General features: G+C 41.6%; 2 protein-coding genes across 6 annotated transcripts in view; one reads left to right on the plus strand and one right to left on the minus strand.

The window, feature by feature from the left end:
• Nucleotides 1–27,344, minus strand: part of LOC141108279 (ficolin-1-A-like) — a 30,653-nt gene extending 3,309 nt beyond the window's left edge. The window contains exons 1-9 of the mRNA XM_073599744.1: nt 27,146–27,344; nt 23,851–23,964; nt 22,716–22,760; nt 22,301–22,354; nt 19,736–19,771; nt 4,287–4,310; nt 1,865–1,989; nt 1,642–1,771; nt 569–703 (exon numbers count right to left, since the gene is read on the minus strand). Coding sequence (XP_073455845.1) covers nt 569–703; nt 1,642–1,771; nt 1,865–1,989; nt 4,287–4,310; nt 19,736–19,771; nt 22,301–22,354; nt 22,716–22,760; nt 23,851–23,964; nt 27,146–27,224 — 742 coding nt within the window. The 5' untranslated portion in view covers nt 27,225–27,344. The remainder of the gene's footprint in view (nt 1–568; nt 704–1,641; nt 1,772–1,864; nt 1,990–4,286; nt 4,311–19,735; nt 19,772–22,300; nt 22,355–22,715; nt 22,761–23,850; nt 23,965–27,145) is intronic.
• LOC141108280 (ficolin-2-like) overlaps nt 1–27,702 on the plus strand; it is a 173,002-nt gene that overhangs the window by 67,801 nt on the left and 77,499 nt on the right. Inside the window, exon 1 of one of the 5 annotated variants that reach the window (XM_073599748.1) lies at nt 26,808–26,922. The exons of 1 other annotated variant lie outside the window; for it this stretch is intronic. The gene's annotated coding sequence lies outside the window, so the exon portion shown is untranslated. Of the gene's footprint in view, nt 1–26,807; nt 26,923–27,702 lie in introns of those variants that run through there. 3 more of the 5 variants (XM_073599750.1, XM_073599745.1, XM_073599749.1) reach the window with 3 other exon arrangements.

Here is a 27,702-nt window from a genome sequence, read left to right on the forward strand (position 1 = left end):
TTCAGCTGCTTTCTGGTTTCTGGCCTAGACCGAAATTATGTTATACATTCTATGAGTCTTCATGGGCATTTTTTTTTCTTTCATCTGGAGGAGGGGAGGAGGAGCTGTCTCAGTTAAGCACACCCTCTAACCCACATCCCTGCGCTAAGGGTAGATGGATTCCAGGAAGTAAATGCTTTATGAATCATCTACCCTTTTTCAAGATGGCTGTGGCTAGAAATGCTGGGGGGGTGTTTTCTCCGGAGAACAAAGCATTGAGGCATGTATGGACTGCGAGGTCAAGAATATATTTGTGGTCAAGAATATGTTTTACTTGCAGCTCCATTCAACATAAATAGAGGTGGTTTAGCGCCAGTGGGGAATAGTTGGGTTTATCACTAATAGGTATTGCAATAATGCATTATGTGACCTAATGTTGAATAATTGGCCAATTGACGTATACAAGAGACGGTAGAAGGGATTTTACTAATGGCCACAATCTTACTGTAATGTGTTTCTGAAATACTGTACATAGTGAGCATTTTATGAAAAATAGAATTATGTTTTTTGTCTCATAAAAAGTAGTTACCTGCAGTACCTCCGGTGTACTTGTTCAGATAGAGGGGGTACTGTTCTGACTCCTCTCCGAGCGAGAATCCTTCATAGGTGGCATATGTGTGATTGTTGTCAAAATCTCCAAGATCTATACGGAGCTGGAAATTACCTGTAAGAACCAATATCTTTAAAACGATCTTGTTTCTTTCTTTTTCTCCCTCTCTCATTATCATTCTCTCTCTTTCTCAATATCGTTCTCTCTCATTATCATTCTCTCTCATTCTTTCTCTCATTATCATTCTCTCTCTCATTATCGTTCTCTCTCATTCTTTCTGTCATTATCATTCTCTCTCACTCTCTCTTACTCAAGTCAATTCAGGTAAGCTTTGTTGGCAGGACCAAAAACATTTTAGCATGGCCAAAGCAGTTGACTCCTCTTCTCCCAGTAGAATTGTAAGTTTCCTCCTTTCTTCAATAGAATTGAAGTCTGTGATGAGAGAGGAGAGTCTCTGGAAGCAAGTGTCCCTCACTGATGAGTACTTGGGGCGCTGTAGCAGGAAGTGGTCCTCATCCTCCAGGACCCCCTGGTCACATTGATAGCACAGTCTACTTTCCCTGGCCTTGTAGGTCTGTCTGTGCCGTTCTAAATAGATTTTCAGTCGGTGGGCGCTCAGTCTGTACAGGCTCAGATTCAGGGTCTGTCTGTCTTTGGGGTTCTGTAGCCCCTCCAGGTATGGGGCCAGCTTTTAGCCTCTCTGCGGTAAACTGGTAAAGCAGTTTCTTGGAGTTTGTTATTTCATTTCTCCATTCTTCAACATATTTTTCTTTGGAGTCATTCAATATGTTTTTTATTAGAGATTTTGTCAGGCTGAATTGTTGGGAGTTTGGAATAGACAAGGCGCTGATGAGTTGTTGCAGGCCGCACGGTGTGGGCAGGTCCTTATTGGTCAGTAGGACTTTATGGCGGTTCTCTCTTTCATTCTCTCACTCACGATCGTTCCCTCTCATTCTCTCTCTCTCTCTTATTATCGTTCTCTTCCATCTTCGTTCTCTCTCATTCTCTCACTCATTATCATTCTTTTTATCTACCTATTTGCCGTAATTTACCATTAGCAGTTAAGGCGTGAATATTTTCATTTCCCATCCAGAATTCACTCCACTGATTTCCAAACCCATTCTTATAGCTTTCAAAGTCACGGTAAAAGTCCACTGAGCCATCCCACCGCCTCTGGAATACCTAAAAAAATAATTGCATTGCTCATCTGCTACATTGTGTCAGTACACAAATACACATCTTGTTCCGGTTACATAATAATGTCCTATAACTTACAATCCATCCTCCACCATCTGTCTCCATATCACACATAACTCTCAGAGGACTTCCGTCTGGATATATGTAATACCACCCCGTAAGGGTCAGTCCTAAGTCCAACAGATCCTTACAGTTCCTTGGACCTGCAGAGCAGACAGAATTAATATCTTACAAGTACATCCTATGATTATTACATTTTATCAGTCCTGTCTTAAAGCGGTATTAAACCCAAAACCAAAAATTGCAGTTTATCAATCATTAGATGTGGTGGCTGCATTCATGTTCTTTTTTAGGCTTTTCCCCTCTGTTTTTACCTGGTGGTCTGGCTGGTAACACACCTTCTGTATTATAGTGCCCCCACTCTGGATGAAGGATAACAGTAAGCACCTTTAGACAGCAGCATTGTCAGTCTAGGATTAGGAAAGTGTAAAGTGTACTAGCAGATTTAGATACACTAAACAAATTGAGGCCAAACTCCAGCTCACACGTTGTAAGCAGTTACAGCAAACATTTTTTTTCCTTTTAGCATAAAGGTTTTATATCGATAGATAAAGAAAAGCTGATCATCATAAGCACCCAGCACCCCTGCCAGTGATAAATGGTTTGTCCCATCCCTGTCCCCTCCCTTCCCTGCTCTGGAAAATTGTTTTTTTTTTTTTAAATAACAGACTTACAGGCAAGATGACTAGATAAAAAATAGAAGAAAGAAAGCCTAAAAACGAAAACCACCACATCTAAGAATTGGTAAGCTTTTTAATCAGGGGTCATTTATAATATATAAGGAGAAAACTAAATTTAAATACTCATTTGTCATTTATTTGTTCATTTCAGCGTGATCAGCCAATTTGAAAAATAACATGTGCTATTACCAATAGTATATAAATAGTTTCTACACAAATTTTATCTTTCCAATACATTTTTCCATTGTCATCACTGAAATTTTCCTTCGCTCATAGTGGCATTTTTTATACCTTTTTTTTTGCCCCTTTTAAAAGCAATATTTTTACATTATACAAAAGATTTTATACAAAGAAAAAAATATTTGTGATATTTTTGGCATAATTATTTAATTATTATATTATTTAATTTGATTTTTCCAGAGCTCAGATCTAGGGGTTTTTGGTTTAGTGACTATGGTGCCCAAAAAGAAGTGCAAATAAAAGTCTGCACAATCACCTCTGTTTACCCTATTCAAAAAGGGAGATTGCCAGGTCAGCGGGACCGGGGGGGGGGGGGTCCGATGTAAGTTCACCTTACAGATTTTTCTGTAAAGGTGAACTTACCCTTTAACCTAACTGTGAAATATACCCCTTAACATATTCCTAACATGGCTCTAACACAGCAGCTCTGTGCCCCTTTTGTGCAGGCATTGTGTGTGGCGCTCTGAATGGTACATGTACAGTAAATATCTAGTCAAATTCATTCATAGCAAACCATGGCCGCTGGAGGTGCTTACTGGGCTGGAGGAGAAGTTCCAGGACTCATGTGGGTATAAGGCGGAAGTGATGTCAGCTAGGGGGTAGACTGCCGGACATCTCCTCCAGCCCTGTGATCACCTCCAGCAGCCATGGTTTGCTATCATCTGCGGGACAGGGACACTGCAGATATAGATTTAAATAGATATTTACTTTGTTAGTTGTTAGAACATTTTAATAAACTGCCTATTGCTACACTACATGTCGCTTCACTTTCTTTACACACACAGGAGCGGTGGGGGAAATCACATGCGATTCAGACAGAAATCACACTGCATTCCTGTTCCTGTTCTCCAAATTGCATGTGATTCTTTGCAGTGCGATTTGCGCCCATTCATTTTGTATGGACACATCATACTGCAAAGTATCGGTTTTGGCACCGGGAGCATTTTCACGAGTATTCGTGAAAATTCTTGTTATCGACATCGATACCAGTATCGGTGTTGGTGCATCCATAGAATTTACCCATGGTCACCAAGAATGAAAAGGATTGAAATTCCAAAATTTACAGTTGTTACCAGAAAAATGTGCTGTAGTACTTACTTATGCTACCATATATTTTCACCATTTTCTACATAACAGGGTTAATTTACTAAAAGAATGGAGAATGTTTACTTAGGAAAGCGAATGTTCATATGACTTAGCAAATAGGTTGAAGCGGTGTTCACTTTGAATACCCAATCATGTTCCAGGGAAATTTAAAAAAAACAGGATGTTTGATTGCATGTGTTTGGATAAATAAAGTGAGCCCACTTTACTTTATTTATAAGGCTGAGTGAACAAACACTTTGGTCTCCACTCCTTTAGTAAATGAACACCACTGCACAGTGCTGTTTAATATGTTGCCATTTTATAACTAAAGGACAACAATACATATTTCTGCTATACATGGCGTGTTAGTTGTGTGATCTCCTTCTCCAAGGCTGAGCATACAAATATTTAATTTTTTTCTATTTTTTTCTTACCATCAGCGGGATCTCCTCTTTCACCTATAAGAGTTAAGAAAAAATATTTTCAAATGTGTGCAAGAAGTTCTTCAAATAATGCTAAAGCTTAATTTTAGATGTCATTCACCAAGTCAAATTGTCACATTGCAAAACAAAGGCAATACATAAAAGCCTGCACCTAAAGTGATTCTGTCCTTATATAAAAAAAATGCTCCCTGTGAAGAAATGTTAATATTTACCTCTCATGCTGCTGTTTTTATGTTGTAATGCTATATTGAATGAAAAATGCTTTGCATCCAACACACTTCCAGATGTGTTGGATGCCTTGTTCCCCTTTGCACTCTGTGGTTCCATCTGTTGACCCCTACATCACTAGCCTCTACATTATTACTGTGCCCTGACATAGGGGCTGACAGATGGAACTACAGTGTGGAAAGGGGCACCGAGCATTGGACACACCCAGATATTTGTTGGATATAAAAGATTTTTCAGCCAGCATAGGGGGATAAGACAGCGAAAATCAGCATCATAGGGGGATATTTATTAAACCTTTTCTTTACAAGTATATATATATATATATATATATATATATATATATATATATTCACAGTATCTCACATTTTTGTAAATATTTCATTATATCTTTTCATGTGACAACACTGAAGAAGTTACACTTTGCTACAATGTAAAGTAGTGAGTGTACAGCTTGTATAGCAGTGTACATTTGCTGTCCTCTTAACCGGTTCAATACAGGGCATTTTCACCCCCTTCCTTCCCAGGCCAATTTTTAGTTTTCAGCGCTGTCGCACTTTAAACGACAATTGTGCAGTCGTGCGACGTTGTACCCCAAATAAATTGACGTCTTTTTTTCCCCACAAATAGAGCTTTCTTTTGGTGGTATTTGATCACCTCTGCGGTTTTTATTTTTTGCGCTATAAACAAAAGAAGAGCGACAATTTTGAAAAAAAACACAATATTTTTTACTTTTTTGCTATAATAAATATCCCAATTTAAAAAAAAAAAAAAAAATTTTTCCTCAGTTTTGGCCGATACGTATTCTTCTACATATTTTTGGTAAAAAAAATATCGCAATAAGCGTATATTGGTTGGTTTGCGCAAAAGTTATAGCGTCTACAAAATACGGGATAGATTTATGGCATTTTTTAAAAAAAATTATTTATTTATTTTTTTTACTAGTAATAGCGGTGATCGCGATTTTTTTTTTCATGACTGCGACATTATGGTGGACACATCGGACACTTTTGACACATTTTTGGGACCATTCACATTTATACAGCGATCAATGCTATAAAATTGCATTGATTACTGTGTAAATGTGACAGGCAGTGAAGGGGTTAACCACTAGGGGTTAAATATGTTTCCTAAGGGAGTGTTTCTAACTGTAGGAGGCGGGGACGTACAAGGGGAGGAGACCGATCAGTGTTCCGCTGTACTAGGAACACAGATCGGTCTCCTCACAACTGACAGGACGTGGATCTGTGTGTGTACTAGTACCCCCGGTCCTGCTGACCTGGACCACTGCAATCTCTGGTTCTAAGCCCCGGTCAGGGGCTTAGAAATCCTATCTTCATCCATGCAGCGTCTTCATAGCTGACAGGACAGCCTGTTGATTGGTTGGCACCGCCCATGTGACAGCGCTGAACCAATTAGAATACTCCAAAATGTCCCCCTGACAAGGGACATTTTGGACATTCAGCTGAGAGTATTTCTAAGCCCCAGACACCTGGCACAGATATACCGGGCCTTAGAACTAGAGATTACCGTGGTCCAGGTCAGCGGGACCCGGGGGGGGGGGGGGGGGGGTGAGGAGGGGAATCTGTGTAAGTTCAGCTTACAGTTTTTTTCTGTAAAGGTGAACTTACCCTTTAATGCTTTCTCTGCTTTAAGGTAAAAAAAAACCTTTCAATAGCAGGTCCCCCAGCCCCCTCCCTTACCTGAGTCTTCTCTCAATCCAGCACTGTTCCATCTGCAGCAGCTCCCCCAGAAGACAGCAGGGGATACAAAAGAGGAGGTAAGGGGCTGCTCTATACAGCACCCTTGCACAGAGCAGGTAAGTATAACATTTATTTATTTATATATTTAGTTTAGGGAAAAAATAAGCTTTACATCCACTTTAAAATTGCACACACCTGTGAAATGGCGACACACTACAGCCTATAAAGCCTATACAGGTTAACAGTTTGGAGTTTGTTATTAGTTAGGTCCCGTGAAATATTGCTCTCACTCTGACATTTGCAGGAACCTCACATGTGTGGTGTAATCACCGTTTACATATTCATGATGGACCCATGCCATGTTTACATTTGCATGTGTGCACAGGGATACTTTTAATTTGTTTTTATTTAAGTTTTTTTCACTCTTTAAAAATATTTTAAATTAACCTTATTGCTATCACAAGGGGGCAAATAAGCCCCCTTTTGATGGGTTTGGCCAGGTGACAGGTGATCTTTATGGAGACATCAGGGGTCTGTTAAACCTCTGGTGTCTCCCCCTGCCTTCAAAGCAGATGGTCAAACACAGATCTTGTTTGATCACCTGCTTCTCTGGCTGTAAAAGCCAGCAAATGACAGTAACACCTAAAACCAGTAACAAAAATTCTTGTTTCTTGTTTCTCCCAGCTTCTTTCATCAAACAGAAGATAAGGAAATGGAAGCAGTGGATGGACCTACCCCTAGACCTAATAGGAAGGGCTAACACCCTTAAAATGATCTATCTACCTAAGCTGCTATAAGTACTAGCCAACGCACCCTGTAAGGTCCCTAAATCCGTCTTTAAGCGGATAGATACAATATGTACAACATTCTTATGGAATGGTAGATCCCCTAGGGTGGCGCTAGAGACATTACGGTTACTGGTGCATCTGGCGGGTTTAGCATTCCTTAACTTTTATTTATATTTTTTGGGTTCCCAACTGATCCACATCCGTGACTGGCTCCGACCAGTTGCGGCAAATGCCTGCACATCCACTGAAGGAGCCATTGTCTCCTCTCTAGAGACCCTCCATAATATTATATACAGAAGTCGAGTTACGGCCCGCACAGGCTCATCTATGCTAACTACCTCGCTCTCCCTGTTTAAAATAATAGTTTCCAAAATTTCAAAAGAGTCATGGTCAACGTTCCCTAATCACCCTCTGTGGTTCAATTCCAACTTTAAAGAACTCTGCTCTATACCAGACCAGCAACGATGGTACCCCAAGAGAGTTAAATACCTGTGCCATCTGTATGACACACCGGGATTTAAATCCTTCCAACAGATGCGGGCAGATTTTGACCTGCTACGCTCATATATGTTCTTCTACTACCAACTCTGACATGCCATTCGCACCAAATTTGGCTCTTTAGAAAATCCCATCGTTATACCTCAGTTAGAGAAAATACTGTGATACCCTGACCCCACTAAAATTATCTCCACATACTATGCTACCCCTATGACTGCAACCCTAGATTTCGAGTGGCCCAGGCAAAATGGGCCTCTATGGACTCTACACTTACAGAGGATGACTGGTCAGAATTCAGTGATACATACAAGACCTCAGTAATATCATCCAAAGAGTGTGTCATTAACATTAACATTAACATTTTTAATCTATCCCACCTAACCCCTGCTAGGTTACATAAATTGGGTTTGGCTCCCACAACGGACTGTTTTAGAGGATGTGGCCAAGCGGCAGACTTTCTACATTGTTTGTGGACCTGTCCAATAGTTCAGAACATTTGGATAAAGATAGGGTCTTTCATTTCATCGGTAATATGCCTCCCAAACATTCTCCGCCCCAAAAACTGCCTCCTAGGCATTTTTGGGGATCTCCACAGGGGGGAGGGTGAACTAGATTTACATCGGGCAGACAGGTCAGTTAGGGGTCAGACATTAATGGAGGGTGGAATGGGGATAGATGGGGGGAGGGTTATAGCAGGTGACAAGAAATTTCCCATGTTGCAAACAGCCATTGCAAACTATAGTGCCATTTGTACTACTAAAAATGATATGAAAAACACCAGAGCAAAATATAATAATGCATTAAAGTGTTTGTACACCAATGCCAGAAGTCCGCCAAGCAAAATAAGCAAAATAGGCGAGTTGGAAGCTCTGGTGCATGAGGAGAGCTATGATGTAATCGGTATTGCTGAAACTTGGCTTCAATCCTCACATGACTGGGCTATTAATATTCCTGGCTATCCACTCTTTCGGAGAGACAGGGTAAAAAGGAAAGGTGGCGGGGTATGTCTCTATGTGAGAAGTGATCTCAAAGCAAGTGTGAAAGAGGACCTGGTTGAAGGAGAGTGTGATGAGTCTAAAGCATTATGGGTGGAACTGCATATAGATGTGCGTAGTTCAAAGTTAATCATTGGAGTTTGTTATAGACCACCCAATGTTAACGAGGAGGTGGAGACTCAGCTCTTTGCACAGATAGAAAGGGCTGCAAGGGCTGGGACAGTGATAATAATGGGGGATTTTAACTACCCGGAAATTGACTGGAGTAATGGCACTACTGGGACAGTTAAAGGGCAAAAATTTATAAACCTATTACAGGACAATTTTATGGTCCAGTTTATTGAGGCCCCAACTAGGAATGAAATTCTGTTGGACCTGGTAATCTCAAACCATGCAGAGCTTATTACTAATGTCCAGATTAAGGAACACCTGGGTAGCAGTGATCATAACATGATTTCATTTGATGTTAGCTGTAAACAAGAAATACATACGGGAAAGATAAAAACACTTAACTTCAAGAGAGCAAATTTTCCAAGGATGAGGGCTGCTCTCCAGGATTTAGACTGGGAGGGAATATTTGCATTGATAAACACACAACATAAATGGGAATTCTTCAAAAAGACTGTTTGGGACCTCACTGCAAAGTATATTTCCATGGGTAATAAGTTTAAAAGGCTAAAAACAAAACCAATGTGGCTCACGGCCAAAGTTAAAGAAACTATAAACAATAAGAAAAGAGCTTTTAAAAAATATAAAAATGAAGGAACACTAGTGCCGTTTAAATGTTACAAAGAATTTAACAGAACATGTAAAAAGGAAATCAAGGATGCAAAAATTCAAAACGAACGACAGATTGCAAAAGATAATAGGACAAACCCCCAAAAATTCTTCAAATATATTAATAGTAAAAAGGCCAGGTCTGAGCATGTAGGCCCTTTACAAAATAATCTAGAGTGGGTGACTGGGGACAAAGAGAAGGCAAATTTATTAAATACTTTTTTCAGCTCTGTGTATACAAAGGAGCATGGGGGAGCTCATGTCCATAATGGGGGTGGTAGTGACACAGCCCCGAATGATCCACATTGGCTCAAAAGTGATATGGTCCAGAATTATTTAGACAGAATAAAGGTGGATAAAGCACCTGGACCTGATGGCATCCACCCACGGATCTTAAAAGAATTGAGCTCTGTAGTTTCAAAGCCATTGTATCTAATTTTTAGGGACTCCTTAATGACAGGAACAGTGCCAATGGATTGGCGCAGGGCAAACGTGGTGCCTATATTTAAAAAGGGATCAAAGTCATTACTAAGTAACTATAGACCTGTTAGTTTAACTTCTATAGTCGGGAGGATACTGGATTGTTTAATAAAAGACCACATAGACGAGTTCTTACTGGAAAAAAACATTATTAAGCAACAGACAGCATGGATTCATGAAAGACAGATGTTGTCAGACAAACCTGATTTCTTTTTATGAAGAGGTAAGTAAAACCTTGGACAGAGGGGTGGCTGTGGATGTGGTATACTTGGATTTTGCAAAAGCGTTCGACACAGTTCCCCACACACGGCTCATGTGTAAGGTAAAGTCTACAGGCTTGGAAATATCAGTTTGTAAATGGATAGAAAACTGGCTAAAAGACAGAATTCAGAGAGTAGTGGTTAATGATTCTTACTCTGAATGGTCTAAGGTTATCAGTGGTGTACCCCAAGGTTCAGTGCTGGGACCCTTACTTTTTAATATCTTTATAAATGATATAGGGACTGGGATCAAAAGTAACATTTCTGTCTTTGCAGATGACACCAAGCTATGCAGTGGAATAATGTCCTTACAGGATGTCTCTAATTTACAAGCCAACCTCAATGCACTGTCTGATTGGGCGACTATGTGGCAGATGAGGTTTAATGTTGATAAATGTAAAGTTATGCACTTGGGGGCTAAGAATATGCATGCATCATACATGCTAGGGGGAGTACAACTGGGGGAATCTGTGGTGGAGAAGGATCTGGGGGTTTTGGTAGATCATAAGCTCAATAATAGCATACAATGCCAAGCTGCGGTTTCCAAAGTGAGCAAAGTCCTTTCTTGTATTAAGAGAGGTATGGACTCTAAAGAGAGAGATATAATTTTGCCCCTCTACAAATCATTAGTAAGACCTCATCTGAAATATGCAGTTCAGTTTTGGGCACCAGTTCTCAAAAAGGATATCGGGGAACTGGAGAAAGTGCAGAGAAGGGCAACCAAACTGATAAGAGGCACGGAGGAGCTCAGCTATGAGGAAAGTTTAGAGGAACTGAATTTATTCACTCTTGAGAAGAGGAGAATAAGGGGGAATATGATCAACATGTTCAAATATATAAGAGGTCCATATAGTGATCTTGGTGTTGAGTTATTCTCTTTACGGTCAACCCAGAGGAACGGGGGCACTCTTTACGTCTAGAGGAAAAGAGATTTCATCTCCAAATACGCAAAGGTTTCTTCACAGTAAAATCTGTGAAAATGTGGAATAGACTCCCGACAGAGGTGGTTCTGACCAGCTCAGTAGATTGCTTTAAGAAAGGTCTGGATACTTTCCTAAATGTACATAATATAACTGGGTACTAACATTTATAGGTAAAGTTGATCCAGGGAAAATCTGATTGTCTCTTGGGGGATCAGGAAGGAATTTTTTCCCTTGCTGTAGCAAATTGGAGCATGCTCTGCTGGGGTTTTTTGCCTTCCTCTGGATCAACTGAGGGTATACAATTGGGTATATTTTATTGTATGATATTTTTTATTTTATTTATTGTTTTTAAGGTTGAACTGGACTGGATGGACTTGTGTCTTTTTTCAACCTGACTAACTATGTAACTATGTAACTCATGCAGAGACTTCATATCCTCCATTTCTATGGAAAGCAAGCCATACTACTGTCCTGGAAAGGATCACAGGTATCTCTAAAATCCCTTTAGTTAAAACTGATTGCTGACTCGATATCTCTATATAAATTCACATTTGAGGTTAGAAAAAGAACCAAAACCTTTCATAAAATATCGGGCAGATTGCTGGCCAGCCCTTTAACCCTTTCACCAGATAAATAACCTGCTGTATAATGTTCCTAAAGATGCAGTGCACCTAAACCATGCACACCCTCCTGGTGACTCCGTAGTGCATATTGATAATTTCTTGTATCTTTACACTTAACTACAAGAGTCATGTAACATGAAAACTGTTTATTGCCTTCAAAACCCTATCATTATTCACAATGTGCCAGTGTCTGGAAATTAATTGTTTAATAATCTTGTGTTGTAATGAATAAGTAGTCACAAAAGGAACCCCTGAAGAAAAAGGCCCATCTGTACATGGTGGCCTATCAGCAAGTAGGTCACTATTCATAACCTTTATAGATTCTAGTCTATTGATCAGGGACTCTCTAATATAAGGAACAAACTGCGGTTTAACCTGATATAACTTATTTAGAACAATTAGTAGAAAAACATTTTAATCATTGAAAGGAAAGCATAAACAATAGGAGATTGCATAAGGTAAAAACTGACAACGTTGTCACTTAAAAACACCCATGAGCTCAGCCATATCCCAGTCATCCACACGTGTTTAGGCGAGGTGAGTTCCGGAAACCTTGGTCGCACAAGTCGGTACCCGTATTGTGCTTAACCATGGACCTCCAGACTCCCTATATGCCTATAGAGCTGCTGCATATAGGGAGTCTGGAGGTCCATGGTAAAGCACAATATGGGTACCGACTTGTGCTACCAATTTTTCCCGGAACTCATCTCGCCTAAACATATGTAAGCATTATATATTAAGTCACACTTAATGACTTGAGATGATTGACACGTGTGGATGACTGGGATATGGCTGAGCTCATGGGCATGCGTTTTTAAGTGACAACGTTGTCAGTTTTTACCATGCAATCTCCTATTGTTTATGCTTTCCTTTCAATGATTAAAATGTTTTTCTACTAATTGTTCTAAATAAGTTATATCAGGTTAAACCGCAGTTTGTTCCTTTTCCTTCACTAAAGGTAAGGACACCTTGGGCCCTATTCCCACTCCCCTTTTATCTTGACTACTTCTCCTGTTCTGACAAGAAACACCACCCTATTAGGTGAGCCGGTAACCTGTTACCTGAATTGACCAACGATACTGGTCATCAGGACCCCGCCCATTGCGTTTTTTTTACTACGATCTGACTCTCTAATATACCCTTCCTCCAGAAATCTACATGTCAGGGTCTCTGCCTGTGACAGAAATTCAGCTTGATCCGAACAGTTCCTTTTGAGCCTCATATATTGGATCTTGTGAACCGACTTGAGCCAGGGGCCATAGTGGCAACTGTTGACAGATATATATATATATTCCTGTCGGTAGATTTAAAGAAAGTCGACGTAGCCAGTATCTCCCTCTTAACCGAGATCTTCAGATCTAGGAAGTAAATCTCTGATTGGCTCATCTCATAACTGTGTATCCCTCTATGGTTGACATTCAGGGATTAAATGAATTCCTGCAATTTCAGGTGGTCCGCATCCCATAGAAGGAGGATGTCAACAATGGACCTTGCCCACAGGACTAATTGGGGTCTGTCCTGGGCATAGATGACATCCTCCTCCCACTTGGCCATAAAAAGATGAGAGTCATTACGCTGCCCGTTTCCCATTGACAATGTCACGTATGACGAAACGGAGGAGGGTACGTGCTGACGTCACCACGCTGTGTACTGGGTGGATGAGCTTCTGTTGATTGCTGGCCGGCTTTGTTTTTATATGCAACTTTTAAACATACTAAATGTAAGTGAAATTGTTTTTTATATAATTAAATTGAATAGACTGTATTACATTATGGTCAGTCTTTTTTTCTGGGTCATTTGCTGAGTGTAACGGCCACAGACTCCATAAGCGTGCCAGGGCTTGGGAGACCTACAGCCATTTATCCTGTGATACTTGGCCAGAGATCGCCTGTGCAAATTAAAGGCCTTCGCTGGGTTATAGCCACATGCCCTTTTTTGCTTGCCATCTGGTAAGCTTGTTTTTCTTAACCACTTCAGCCCCGGAAAGTTTTACCCCTTCCCGACCACAGCACTTTTTACAATTTGGCACTGCGTTGCTTTAACTGGTAATTGCGCAGTCATGCAATGCTGTACCCAAACGAAATTTGCGTCCTCTTTTCCCACAAATAGAACTTTCTTTTGGTGCTATTTGATCACCTCTGCAGTTTTTATTTTTTGCGCTAAACACAAAAAGCGACAGTTTTTACTTTTTGCTATAGTAAATATCCCCAAAAATGTTTTTAAAAAACTATTTTTTTCATCAGTTTAGGCCAATATATATTCTTCTACATATTTTTGGTAAAAAAAAAAAAAAATCGCAATAAGCATATATTGATTGGTTTGCACAAAAGTTATAGCTTCCACAAACTATGGGAAAGATTTATGGCATTTTTATTATTTTTATTTACTAGTAATGGCGGTGATCTGCAATTTTTAGCGGGATTGTGATATTGCGGTGGACACTTTTGACACATTTTTGGGACCATTGACATTTATACAGCGATCAGTGCTATATAAATGCACTGATTACTGTGTAAATGGCACTGGTAGGGAAGGGGTTATCACTAGGGGGAGATGAAGGGGTTTAATGTGTGTTCCCTCAGTGTGTTCTAACTGTATGGGGATAGGACTGAGTAGGAGAGGAGACATTTCGCTGTTCCTACTTACTGGGAACAAACGAAATGTCTCATCTCCTCTGACTGCACAGGGATTTCTGTGTTTACACACACAAATCCCAGTGCTGCCGCTCGTGCACGCAAATGCACGTGGCCGGCAGCTATCGCCACCACCGGCCACGTGGATCGGGTCCCCCACCATGCAGCGCGCGTGCCACTCTGGCGGCTCTTAAAGGAAACCCGTATGGGGTTTTGTGCAGGGGAGCCATTCTGCCCCCATAAAAAGACGTGAGCCGGTCGGGAACCAGTTAAGGTGGCGGGGCAGTTTTTGGATTGAATCACTGTGGGGTCACTGGGAAGAGGATTTATTCCATCCTATATGTTGATCAATAACATGCCATTTAAATGAAGATTTTCTTGCAATAATTGGGACTATTTGGCGCAGCTTCTCTCATTTTCTATCTATTAATGAGAGTATCTCACTTCAAGCTGTTGCTTTGTTTATATTATTTATTTATGCTGGTACACTAGCACATTTTTTTTTTGCCTAATACAAGTTGTAATGAACTCCTTCACTCTCTCTACAATCACTTCTTGTAGGTTCTCAACCCACTGAGCTCCCAGTCTCTCTCACTAGACTTGCTGATTCACTGCCAGAGAATCCTTTGAGCTCTTCCAATCTTCACTTAAGTATCTTCCTCAAGCGTCACCCCCCCTTCTCTGTTGGGTCCCTAGCTTGGCACTCCAGATACTTCTCAAGCTTCACCCCACTGGCCTGCTCGGTCCCTGGCTTGACACTCAAGGCTGCTCTGCAAGCGTTACCTGCGCTGGCTGGGTCCCTGGCTTGACACCTGCTGAAGCTTCCCAATTCTTCACGGTCCCCGGTTGGTGAGAATACTGCTCCGGTACTTGCTTCAGCTACTCACTGTGGCCCCTGGTAATAATGGGGTTGGTCCCTTAGTGTTGACAGCTTCCCCTCTACCTCCGACTGCGACAGGTTCTCTGGCCGGCAGAACCGTCACTTCTGGTTGGACTGCAAGCCACAATCCCAACCCTATGCTGCTCTCTTGCTTCTGGATAGGCCCTCAGACAGCCCAAACTCCGGCCTAGAAGCCTGGGCGATACAACACATGTCCACCCAGACAGGCGTCCAGGTGGCACCTGACTCCACCCAAATATATAGGTTCTCCCAGCAGGCCAAGGGATTTAAGAAAACCCTTGCCCATTGGCTGAGATACCCCAGATACTCCTAATCTGTCCTTGCTTTGCCCTTCTCTTATCTAATTTCACCAGGTACCCAGCCACCCAGTGGCAGAAGAGAGAAGTACAACAATTCCAGACTTAGGGTGAACTCAATTGATCCCTAACAATGAGCCAAGGTAACTACATCTGGCAGGTAAATTTAGGAGCAACCCTGCCTAAACATCAGGGTGCTACATTTGTTTAGCATTTTTATTTTTAACCTCCTTTTCAGGTGTTTTACAGATTTCATCTGCATTACATAAAAAAACACTTGTTTACTGTATTCAGTAGCGCCATCTGAAATGTATATACTCAGAGGAGTGATTAAATATCCTTCCTCTCTTCAAAGTTTCATTTGCAGGTTTAGTTTCAAGCGTAAGTCAAAAGTAAACAGCGACTATTATGACTTCTCTTTAGAAAACTCATAATGCTCTGTGAATCGGAATCTGTGTCAGGAGTACAGCCTTTTTTGTAGGGTCAAAGTGCTGTCAAATCACTAAATACAAACTGTATTGCCGTGTACACACGAGCGGACTTTCCGGCATACTTGGTCCGGCGGACCAGAGTCCGCCACACAATCCGATCGTGTGTAGGCTCCGGCGGACTTTTTTTCCCCAAAAGTCCGCCGTACCTAGATTTGAAGCATGTTTCAAATCTTAGTCCGCCGGACTCAGTTCCTGATGGAAAGCCTGTTCATCTTGTTCGTCTGTATGCTGGTCCGACGGACCAGATACGACGCAAGGGCAGGGTATTGCATCTCGCGCTCGCTGCAATAGGAAAAACACATTTTCCTATTGCGGCGAGCGCGGGGCATACCAGGCCCTTAAGTCTGGTATGGATTTTAAAGGCCGGGTGATGTTGACCACGCCCCCCTAAAACGTCACAGTCCCAGCATGCCCAGGGACTGTGACGGCATAAGGGGGCGGGGTCTCCGCCTATATAAGTCACATCGGAGCGCTCAGAGAGCATTCCAGCCTGAGAGACCGCCGTGTCAACATCGGAAGAAGAAAAGAAGCCAAGAAGCCAGAAGTTCGCTGGCAAAAGAGCGTCATGAAGATAGCGGAGGAGCCGGCAGAATAACTGGAACACCGGGAGAAGAGCCCAGACAGAACGGAGAAGAACCAACCGGACGCTGGGAGAAGAGGAACCGGAGGGACCCCCGAAGTCGGAAGAAGACCCCCGAAGCCGGAAGAAACCACCCCCCCAGAGCTGTCTAATAAATTACTTTAAAAACCTGTGTAGTGTGTTTTATTATTGACACTTTTTCCCTAGGTAAATGGGTAGGGGGTACCATGTACCCCATACTCATTCACATAGGGTGGGGGGTCGGGATCTGGGGGCCCTCTTATCCCTTTCATGACTAAGCCTATTTTTGAAATTTGGTGTTAACAAGTTAAAATCCGTATTTTTTGCTAGAAAATTACTTAGAACCCCCAAACATTATATATATTTTTTTAGAAGAGAGTCTAAAGAATAAAATGACGATTGTTGCAATATTTTTTATCACACGGTATTTGTGCAGCGGTGTTTTAAACGCAAATTTTTGGAAAAGTGACACTTTCATAAATTTAAAAAAATCCAAACAGTAAAGTTACCCCAATTTTTTTGTATAATGTGAAAGATGATGTTACGCCGAGTAAATAGATACCAAACATGTCACCCTTTATAATTGCACGCACTCGTGGAATGGCGACGAACTACGGTACCTATGAATTTCCATAGGCGACGCTTTAAAAAATTTTTACGGTTACCAGGTTTGAGCTACAGAGGAGGTCTAGGGCTAGAATTATTGCTCTCGCTCTGACGATCGCGGCGATACCTCACATGTGTGGTTTGAACACCGTTTACATATGCGGGCGCGACTTCCGTATGCGTTTTCTTCGCTGCGCGAGCTCGCGGGGACGGGGGCGCTTTAAAAATTTTTTTTTTTTTTTTATTTATTTATTTTATTTATTTTTGTACTTTTATAAATTGTGTTTAAAAATTTTTTTTTTTTTTTTACTTTTATTGCTGTCACAAGCAATGTAAACATCCCTTGTGACAGTAATATGTGGTGACAGGTACTCTTTATGGAGGGATGGGGGGTCTAAAAGAAAAACGGCGATTCTGAATACTGTGTACTTTTTTAAATTCGGCGCCATTGGCAGCCGAGTAAACGGGAAGTGACGTCATGACGTCGCTTCCGCGTTTACAATTAGAAGGCTGGAACGAAGCCGCTCACAGCTTCGTTCCAGCCCGCCCCCAGCCGCCGGAGATTCCCGAATGGACACCGGGCCTCCCGATCGCACGGGAGGCCCGGTAACAGCGGCGGGAGGCGGCGGGAGGGGGGGGACGTCCCCTCCCGCTCCTCCGGTATAACAGCCGAGCGGCTTTTAGCCGCATCGGTTGTTATATTCGGGTAGCCGATCGCCCGCTGAAAACAACGGTACCGGGATGATGCCTGCAGCTGCGGGCATCATCCCGGTATAACCCCGGAAAAGCCGAGGACGCATATGTGCGTTCGGTCGGCGGGAAGGGGTTATTAAAGCGGGCTCCCGCATTCCGATAAGCCCCCCGCCCGCAGACCCCGACAACCAATGGCCAGGGTTGTCGGGAAGAGGCCCTTGTCCTCATCAACATGGGGACAAGGTGCTTTGTGGTGGCAGGACCCTGCAGGGCGCCCCCTCCCCCAAAGCACCCCCCCATGTTGAGGGCATGCGGCCTGGTATGGTTCAGGAGGGGGGGTGCTCGCTCGTCCCCACCCCCTTTCCTGACCGGCCGGGCTGCGTGCTCGGATCGGGGGTCTGGTATGGATTCTAGTGGGGGACCCCACGCCGTTTTTTCGGCGTAGGGGGTTCCCTTTAAAATCCATACCAGACTTAAGGGCCTGGTATGTCCCGCGACGGGGCTCGCAAGGTGTCAATCTCGCTGATAAAAGTGTCGAGATTCACTTCCTTTTCTAGTCCCGTCGTACCCGAGTCATGTTCAAAATGAACAGACTTGTCCGTGTGTGGGCAAGTCCGTTCATTCTGAAAGTCCGCCGTAACTCTGGCGAAAGTCCGTCGGAAAGACGGGCGGACCTAGCCTGCCAGAAAGTCCGGTCGTGTGTAGGCAAGTCCGTCCGTTCAGGTAGTCCCCCGGAAAGACTGTCGGACCAAGTCTGCTGGAAAGTCCGCTCGTGTGTACGAGGCATATGTAAAGCTAAATCATTGTTGTTTTTTTTGTTTGTTTTAGATTTTTTTTCTGTCCCCATAGGTACTCTGAGGTTCATTTACTAAAGGCAAATAGACTGTGCACTTTGCAAAGTGCAGTTGTATTCTGCAGGGGTAGTTGCTTCAGAGCTTAGTAAATGAGCAGAAGCTCTGCTGACTTCCATCATTCAAGCATCTGCAAGCAAAAAATACTGTTTTTTTTTAATTTTCCCTACATGTGATTGGGTATTCTTTTCAAAGTGAAGCTTTACCTCATTTACTAAGCTCTGGAGCAATTGCACTTGTAGAGTTTGACTGAATTTTGAAAAGTCATTCTATTTGCCTTTAGTAAATCAACCCCTTTCTCCTCACTTTATTTCCCAGAAAACAGCAGGAAGCAATAGGAGATTTCTTTAAAGTTGGGAGATATCCCAACACAGACTGGCTTCTCACAATCTCAGACATTGCATGTGATTCGCATCACATGCCTGTGCACATCACATGCAATGTCTGTGCAGTATGAATTTAGAAATAGTTTGTAGGGCTGAAATCGCATCACATTTGGACCAAAATGGTGCAGGACCCTTTTTTTTTGTCCGCACCGGAATCAGATCGCATGGGTGCTCAGACCAATGCGATCCAATTCAATCCGATTTCACAGTTCGCGCTACGTTCTGAGAACCATTTTGGGGATGTCATTAACTTTATATTGACACCCGCAGTGGTGTGAAGTGCCTGCGAGTCAGATGAGATGTGGGAACCCACACAGGAATCACACTAGTGTGAACCCAGCCTTAGACAGTTAGCATAAGAACAGATATTTCTAATTGGAAGATTTCCCCTTACCTACCGTTACCTTGACAACTTAAAAAATTTGGATTTCCCATGACTTTTTGCACTGGAGACAACAGTCATCAAAACAAGAGGGGTGAATCTGCAGAGGCAGCAACAAAAACTGAACCAGTAAACTGTCCTAGCCTTGTTCAGGGGTTCTAGCCTTTCCCTGCTTTATCCAAACAAAAAAAAAAACATAATTTTTCAGGTTCAAAACTGCATGACCACAGACATGAACAAAAATTCAGACATGTGCATGGGCAAGAACAGAATAGGGGTCCACTTATATTGATCCCAAACAAATTGTATGTGATACATGGCTTATCACCTTTCTCTCCTTGTGGTCCGTCATAGCCTGTTTCTCCTGTTGGAAGGGGAAAATAAACAAAAAATGAAGGGTATAAAATATATTTATTTTAGTCACAACAAAACTCAGAATCAAGGCATATTTAGTAATGGAATACAAAGTACAACTTCTTACAACCAATCAAGTTGTAGTTGGCCATTGTCAAATGACAAAAACAAACACATTTGAATGATTGCATTAAATTAACAGTCACTGTACTTTGCATTGCGGGTATTTTAAAGTGTATTTTTGCAGCCAAATTGGGGTTAAAATTTGTTACATGCTCTCATTTACACAGCATATCTTAAAAAAAAATACAAAATTGCTTACAGTTTTTGGTGATCTGTTCTGGAAATTCAAGCTCTGTAAAATCCTACTAGTTTTCCTTTTTTTGAGAAGGCTGGACATCTGTTTGCCATATTTAACCCTGTCTGTACTGTGCAGGCAGATCAGTTGTAAACTAGATTTGAACCCTGTCTATCCTGTATGCTAATGAGAGGAGACTCAGACTATCCTTGGACAGACTCCCTCTGACAAAAATGTTCAAAAATTGAGCCACGAGGCCTTCTTCTTAGAAACATCTAAAAGCTAATATATATTTATTTAATTTTTGGTATGCTGCATGGATGGGAGCACATAACAAATATATAGTGGGTTTTCTCAAGTTTGACAGCAAAAGTGGAAATACGCTCACTTGAGGGCCTATGTAGTATCGGAGATTGGTTGTACTTCACATACTTGATTCTTATTGGTGCACTTGTAATACCCAGAAAGCACATGGAGCCTTATATCACATTTCTGTGCTGCTGCGGTACTCTGCTTCTTCTGCACAAAATTCTTTGTCAATAGAATCTGGTGTCATTGTAACATGAAACAACAAAGGGCAAAGAAAAATCTGGTAACAAACATGGCAAGATGGGCCATATCTGGTGCCATGAAATGCTAAGCATGACACATTGAGGTTGATTTACTAAAACTGGAGAATACAAAATCTGGTGCAGCTGTGCATGGAAGCCAATCATTTTCTAACTTCAGCTTGTTCAATTAAGCTTTGACAAAAAAAAAACTGGAAGCTGATTGGTTTCTATTCAGAGCTGCACCATATTTTGCTCTCTCCAGTTTTAATAAATCATTTCCATTATTGCATAGCTGGTACAAAACATGACATGTTATTTCATAGCTGGTGCCAAATGTGATGCGTTCTTTCATAGCTGGTACCAAACACGACACATTATTACATAGCTGGTATCAAACACAACACATTATTACATAGCTGGTGCCAAACATGACACATTGGGGGTTATTTACTAAAGGCAAATCCACTTTGCACTACAAGTGCACTCGAAAGTGCACTGAAAGTGCACTTGGAAGTGCAGTCGCTGTAGATCCGAGGGGGACATGCAAGGAAAATAAAAAACAGCACTTTAGCTTGCACATGATTGGATGATAAAATCAGCAGAACTTCCCCTCATTTCAGATCTACTCCTCAGATTTAAAGTGACTGCACTTCCAAGTGCTAGGACTCCAAGATGGCCATCTTGGAGTCCTAGCGGAGCTCTGGAGCGGGGAGCAGAGCAGAATTAACTCCTGGTTAGGAGTATAGTATCCCAACATCCAGGCTTTGTCTGTGCGTGGTGGATAGCGGGCTTCCTACAGTCCAAGGAGTGGCGTAGTGGTGTCTCCATCCCAAGAAAGGCCCCGACCGGGTTAAGGTCGCAAGCTTTCTTAAGCTTGCCAGTTGGTAAGCGCGCCCTTTTTTCATATCACAGTGGTGCGGTGAAGGATTTACCCAGTCTTACCTCCAATTTTTGTTCTAGAGGGGGACCCCTGCCTTTGTTCTCACCTACTTTACCTCCTGGATGTTATATCATGGATTAGAACTGTATTGATTTACATGATCTGACCGTGGACTTTATTAATTATACCCATCCTAATTATTCACTTAATGTGTTTATTTAATCACTTTCATTTATGTCTATTAATTCACAGCGCTGCTTTTTTAATTATTAACCATAAGTGCTGCTGAATGTATTGTAAACCCTTATGCCCTGTATACACGGTCGGACTTTCCGACGGAATATGTGCGATCGGAGCTTGTTGTCGGAAATTCCGACCGTGTGTGGGCTCCATCGGAATTTCAGACACACAAAGTTTGAGAGCAGGCTATAAAATTTTCCGACAACAAAATCCGTTTGCGCAAATTCCGACCGTGTGTGGACAATTCCAATGCACAAAGTGCCACGCATGCTCAGAATAAATTAAGAGACAAAAGCTATTGGCTACTGCCCCGTTTATAGTCCCGACGTACGTGTTTTACGTCACTGCGTTCAGAACGATCGGATTTTCTGACAACTCTGTGCGACCGTGTGTATGCAAAACAAGTTTGAGCCAACATCCTTCGGAAAAAATCCATGGATTTTGTTGTCGGAATGTCCGAACAATGTCCGACCGTGTGTACAGGCCATTAGAATTTATTTTCTTCCATATACTGTATGTGGATGACAATTTTGTTATTTTAGATAGCAATTTTTAGGTACTACAACGTACCAATAGTCCCAGGAGGTCCAACTTCTCCAGCAAAACCTTTTTCCCCCACATCTCCTGCAGAAATAGAAGAATTGTTAAAGGTATAAAAAGCATTTAGAGACATTCCTTGTACAACCGAATACATCTATTGCATTTAGCAGACATCACTGACCAAACAACATTTTTATTGCTTTCCTTTTAGTAGTGGTCACTGTAATAGTACAGTGCAGGGTAACAATCTTCAACCACTGCCACCATTATGAAGGCTTGTCAATGTACCTGTTGGATTTTCTTAATAAATACACTAAGTAGAATGCCACAAGGAAAATGAGTTTCACCTGCAACTAGAACCAGAGTCAGGAGCCCCTTCAGGGGCAAAACAATTGGTTTAAGTGAGGGGCTTCATTATTGTGGGATAGCATGTATTTTCACTTACCTTGTTCACCTGTTTCGCCTATGCTTTCGGTCAACCCAGGATGTCCTTTAAATAGAAAAAGTATGTCATTTGTTTGCTTTAGGGCTTTGGTTATTTTTAAGAAACCCTGTCACCAACTTTCAATTTTGTAAATTGAACCCATTGCATCTGTAGAAGATAATAAATACTTACAGGATTTGCCATTGTTTCATTATTTTTGGCTTTATTTGTGATGCTCTAGGCAAGGTAAATATAGCAGGGATCTGATGCTTCTGGAAATATTCCTGTTAGCACCTAGCTCTCCTGCGTGCTTGCTCCCACTATTAGCCTTAACTCTGTCAAATGATTGCAGGCTGCTATCCTGTGAGCTGCACATGAAAACAAGTTAAAGGACAGCAGCCCCTTTCTTGTCATTGTATGCAGCTCCCTGGACTGCAGCAGTAGTCACATCTACAGTGCCTTGAAAAGGTATTAACACCCCTTGAAATTTTCCACATTTTGTCATGTTACAACCAAAAACATAAATGTAAAACTTGCAGTGCACTTGTAGTGCAGAGTCGATTTGCCTTTAGTAAATCAACCCCAGTGAGTGTGTTCACTGTGTTCAGTTAGAAAAGTAAGGTGCTGGTAAATTACGGTACATATTTACTAGCCCCTTCTCCCACTTTCTATCCTGAAACATTCCCCACACCAGCTGGGGAGAAAGGAGAGGAGGGAAGCCAGGAGCACTGAAGTGCAGAGGGCAAACAGGGGGGACGTCTGGGCAATAGGGGGAATTGGCACCACACGTAGTGGTTAGGGTGTACCCAGACACACCTGAAACACCCTCTGCTCAAGCATACAACCAACACCTTTAGAGAAATATTTTCTGTTTTGGCCTAAAAGTCTATGGATAGATGAATAGGCTACTTTTATCAATATAAAACTTGGGTAAAGCAATAAACATAGTATTTTTGATGCAGCTTTGTTGTACCATTCACATAAGAAATCCACAGCTCTCCAGCACTAACCAAAGACTAAGAAACTGAGATATCAGCTGTGAGTAGACTTTAAATTAGACTTTAAAAAAACCTTTAAATTATCAGAGCAGGCCCACCGCAGGACCAAGGCCCTGAAGAAGTTGTTACCATTAGCTCTATAGTAAAAAAAACAGAACCTATTTCTCCTTGATCTCCAGTCTTTCCATCAGGTCCTTTAAGTCCTTCAGTCCCAGGACATCCACGGAGCAGATCCAAACTGTTTTTCCATCTCTCAGTAATTACATTTACATCTACAGGGGACAAAAAGATCGATAATATATTGTGACTATATATTTGTGCATCTGGCTTACGGCTTATCAATTCTATTCAAAAATATTACAGACTGTTTGTTTCTAGCCAGAAATGATTAGCAACAAAATATGTGAGATGTCAATCTAAATACAATTTTACAGTTCTCATATCCTGAATAGATGCATGCATTTTTCTTAGAAATCATGTATCAAATCAGATCTTTAGCTTTGTGATATATGAACATTTTTTTTCCAAGTATGTGTAAACTGCAAATGGGTGACATTTAGTTTGCTAAAACACTGTGTATCAATTACAACTGCCATTGCTTTTTATAAAAAAAAAATGAACATCCTTTCTTGCATACCAGCACTGCTGATCTCCAGTAGCCTCTCTCCAGTCCCTTCCTGTTTACATACATACAACTGCTCCATGTCACTTCCAGTGGCGGCTGGTGTATTTTTTTTTTTTTGCACCCCCACCCTGAACTTACCCCATCTAGGTTGTAGGCGGCGGGCAGTGGCCGGGTTGCGGGCTCCTATGGGAGGCGGGCAGCGGGCGGGTTGCAGGCTCCTATGGGTAGCAGGCAGAGGCTCCTGTCTTATCTTCCCTTCTTCTGCATCACGGCGGCTTCCGCCGTGCGGCTCCCCCCTCCTCCTCCTAGGCGTCCAATAGGATCGCCTGTCCTTTCAGCCAATCAGGTGATGGGTCTCAAGACCCACTTCCTGATTGGCCAGGAGGAGGATCAGTGTGGTGATAGCAAATATTCATTCGCTATTGTCACACAACTGGGTGGGATCAGGGGGTAGTGCTCTGCGCGCCGAGCCCACCCTTTTTTGAAGCCTATCAGAGACCCTAATCATGTGCTTCAAAAAACACACTTCCACCATTGGAATCCATGAGTCCAGCACCCTGTATGTAGATCAGGGGGCCGGACGCATGGATGGGGGGGCGATGCCCGTGCGCCCCTAATGGATGGGCCAGCACTGGTCACTTCTCAGAGTTGGTTTTCTGATGGTGACAAACGTAGACCATGCCTGTGTAACGTTTGTACTCCATGTGTAGACTTCATTAGAACTGTATGTGACAGGGTGACAACACAGGAGAACAGTTGGGAGACAGGAGTTGTCATCCAATAAACAGAAGTGCCTTAACAAGGACCTTCAAAGCAGTATCACTAGGTATTACCAGTACTTTAATAAAAGCTGCAAGTTTTAAAATATAAGAAATTACTTTTGTTACTTTTTACATTAAAGTGTATTTAAACTCATCTACCCCCTTCTAGTCATTTTGGTTGTGAAACATCACATTAAACAAATTATGCATATGTTGCAGCAATGCAATTATTAAAAATACCTTTTAAACTCTTTTTTTTTTTTTTTAGTTTGGATTCATGATCTAATATCTCGTATCTATATCTAGATACAATGCAACACTTTTTTGAGTTTAATTTTGAGTCAACTGCTCATTAAAAAATAGATTAGATATTAAAAGAATTTCGTAAAAGTGTTTCCCTCATTTTCTAACTTATAAATCATGGTTGCTCATTTCTCGTTTGATTTGGTATATTATCATCTTCCGACATCTCTATATGACTAAGCAATTGCCTACAAATCTGAAGCGCGCTGCTGTCTGTGGGTAGCCTTTTCCCCACCCTTACATAAGAAAACCTCTTTCTGTAGGAGCAAAACTATAGCAAGTCATTGTTGAAAACAACAATGACTTGCTATAGTTTTGCTCCTACAGAAAGAGGAATTAAGGCCTCATGTACACAGCTGCTGCTAAACGGACATTTGGGATCAGTTGGACGTGTTTTTCAACTGTCCCTGAACTCTCCTCTATGTTATCTTATCAGTACATGTATTAAAGTAGCAGTATATCGGTAATGACTGCTGGACAATGAACTCTGGCATGAGAGATTTTATTCCATCTTTCTGGCCAGAAAAGAATGGAAGCTCCTGACCCGACTAGCGTCTACATGCCAAGAGTCCCAGATACAGTGAATACAGTGTAGATATAATTTTTAGCATTACGTCACAAGCGAACAGGCGGTACACTTCTTTATACCAGACATTCTAACCTTTTAAAAATCAACGTATGCATCCTAAAATCAGACAAGTTCTGCAAAAATATATATTTTTAGCTTTTTTTACTAAACTTTCGTTTCTCTGCAGTATGCTCTTGCAGGTTCCTTCATCTGTCTTAAATGATGTCAGCAAGCAAGCTTTTTGCACAGAAAGAGGAATGTAGCAAATTGATGGGGAAGTCACAAGTAGCTTCAACATAAAATACAAGAAATATGATTCTTAGCTGAAATTCTAAATCAGTCTTACTACACACATAACTATGGCCATATAAACTGACCCCTGTTCCTACTTCAGTACACAGTGTCGTTTACAGTCGTTTCTAGGCAGTTGAGTTTAGAGGCATTTTTAGGAATGCAAAAAAATGCGTTCAGAAGCTGAGTTTACAGGCATTTCAAGCGCCAAACGCGGTAACTCGCGTTTAGCCATGTTTCGTTTACATTTTTTTACATTTTTCATTTTTGGCTATTTGGAAAAAATACATATTTAAAAAAAAAAACGCTTCTAAACGAAACGCGGCAAAACGTCGCTAAACGTGGCATGTAAACGCGGCAAAACGGACAGTTTAAACGTTGGTTACTATCGCTCAAGTTAAATCGTTCAGAGGTTGTAAAATCGTCCCGTGTACATGAAGCCTAAACATAAAAAAGGAAAAAAAAAACACTGACAGGTGGGATTTTTGCCTGTCAGCGTTTGTAAGCATTTGTGTACACTGAGCTGTGCATGCACAGCTCAGCGTACATTTACAGCATGCCTCTATGCTGTAACAATGTGACTTCCCTGCGCATGCGTGGGAGTGATGTCATTGCCCAGCCAAGCAACTAGGAGAAGGTGGCAGCATCCATGACAGCAGTGCTAGAGGAGATCACTAGCCAGGTAAATCTGTCATAATGTACCAATATGCTGCACATACTAGAATATTATGGTTAATTGCTACTGGGGCACAGTTTAATTTTTTTCTTTTACTTTTTTTTTTGCAGAGGATAAATTCCGCTTTAAAAAACATATACTGTATGTGACTATGTGTAACTGTTATGAAATTCTGTACTAGCACAAAGATCTGTGGCAGTTTAGCATTGAAAATATAGGATTTACTGACCTGAGCAGGCTTCAACTGTCAGACAATAGGTGATGGTGATCCAGAGGACCCACAGTGTGATCTGGTATGACCGCCTCATATCCCTGTCTGGCTGGGATCTAATTCTGGAATTGTCATCCAGTAAATATAACCATGGACAGTCAGCTCCTGACTAGGAGTGCCATTGAAAGGTCACTGGCTCCCTGACCAAAACACAATGAGTGCATAATGATATAGCAATATTTACTTTGGTATCTAGCTCTTCCCTAAACAAATACCAGTGAATCTGTGTTGCAATGTAGCTTACCTTCAAGGGAAATTGAAGTGTCTTTTCAGCGAGCACATACAATGATTACATTTACCTTTAATGCCAGCCATACATGGGTCTAATTCCGAAAAATTTTCTTTCGAAAATCAAAAATTTTGTGCGTTTTGTGATCCAATGGTGCCACCATTGATTTAGAAATTCAATTAACCAAGCCTTCAATTTCCTCTCATGTTGGTACAGAAAATAATTTTCGTGGCGAGAATCTTCTTTTCTTTCCAGGTCACAGCTCATGCGCATTTCATTTTATATT

This window comes from Aquarana catesbeiana, linkage group LG09, assembly GCF_042186555.1.
Source record: "Aquarana catesbeiana isolate 2022-GZ linkage group LG09, ASM4218655v1, whole genome shotgun sequence".
In the NCBI taxonomy this organism is placed as follows: Eukaryota; Metazoa; Chordata; class Amphibia; order Anura; family Ranidae; genus Aquarana; species Aquarana catesbeiana.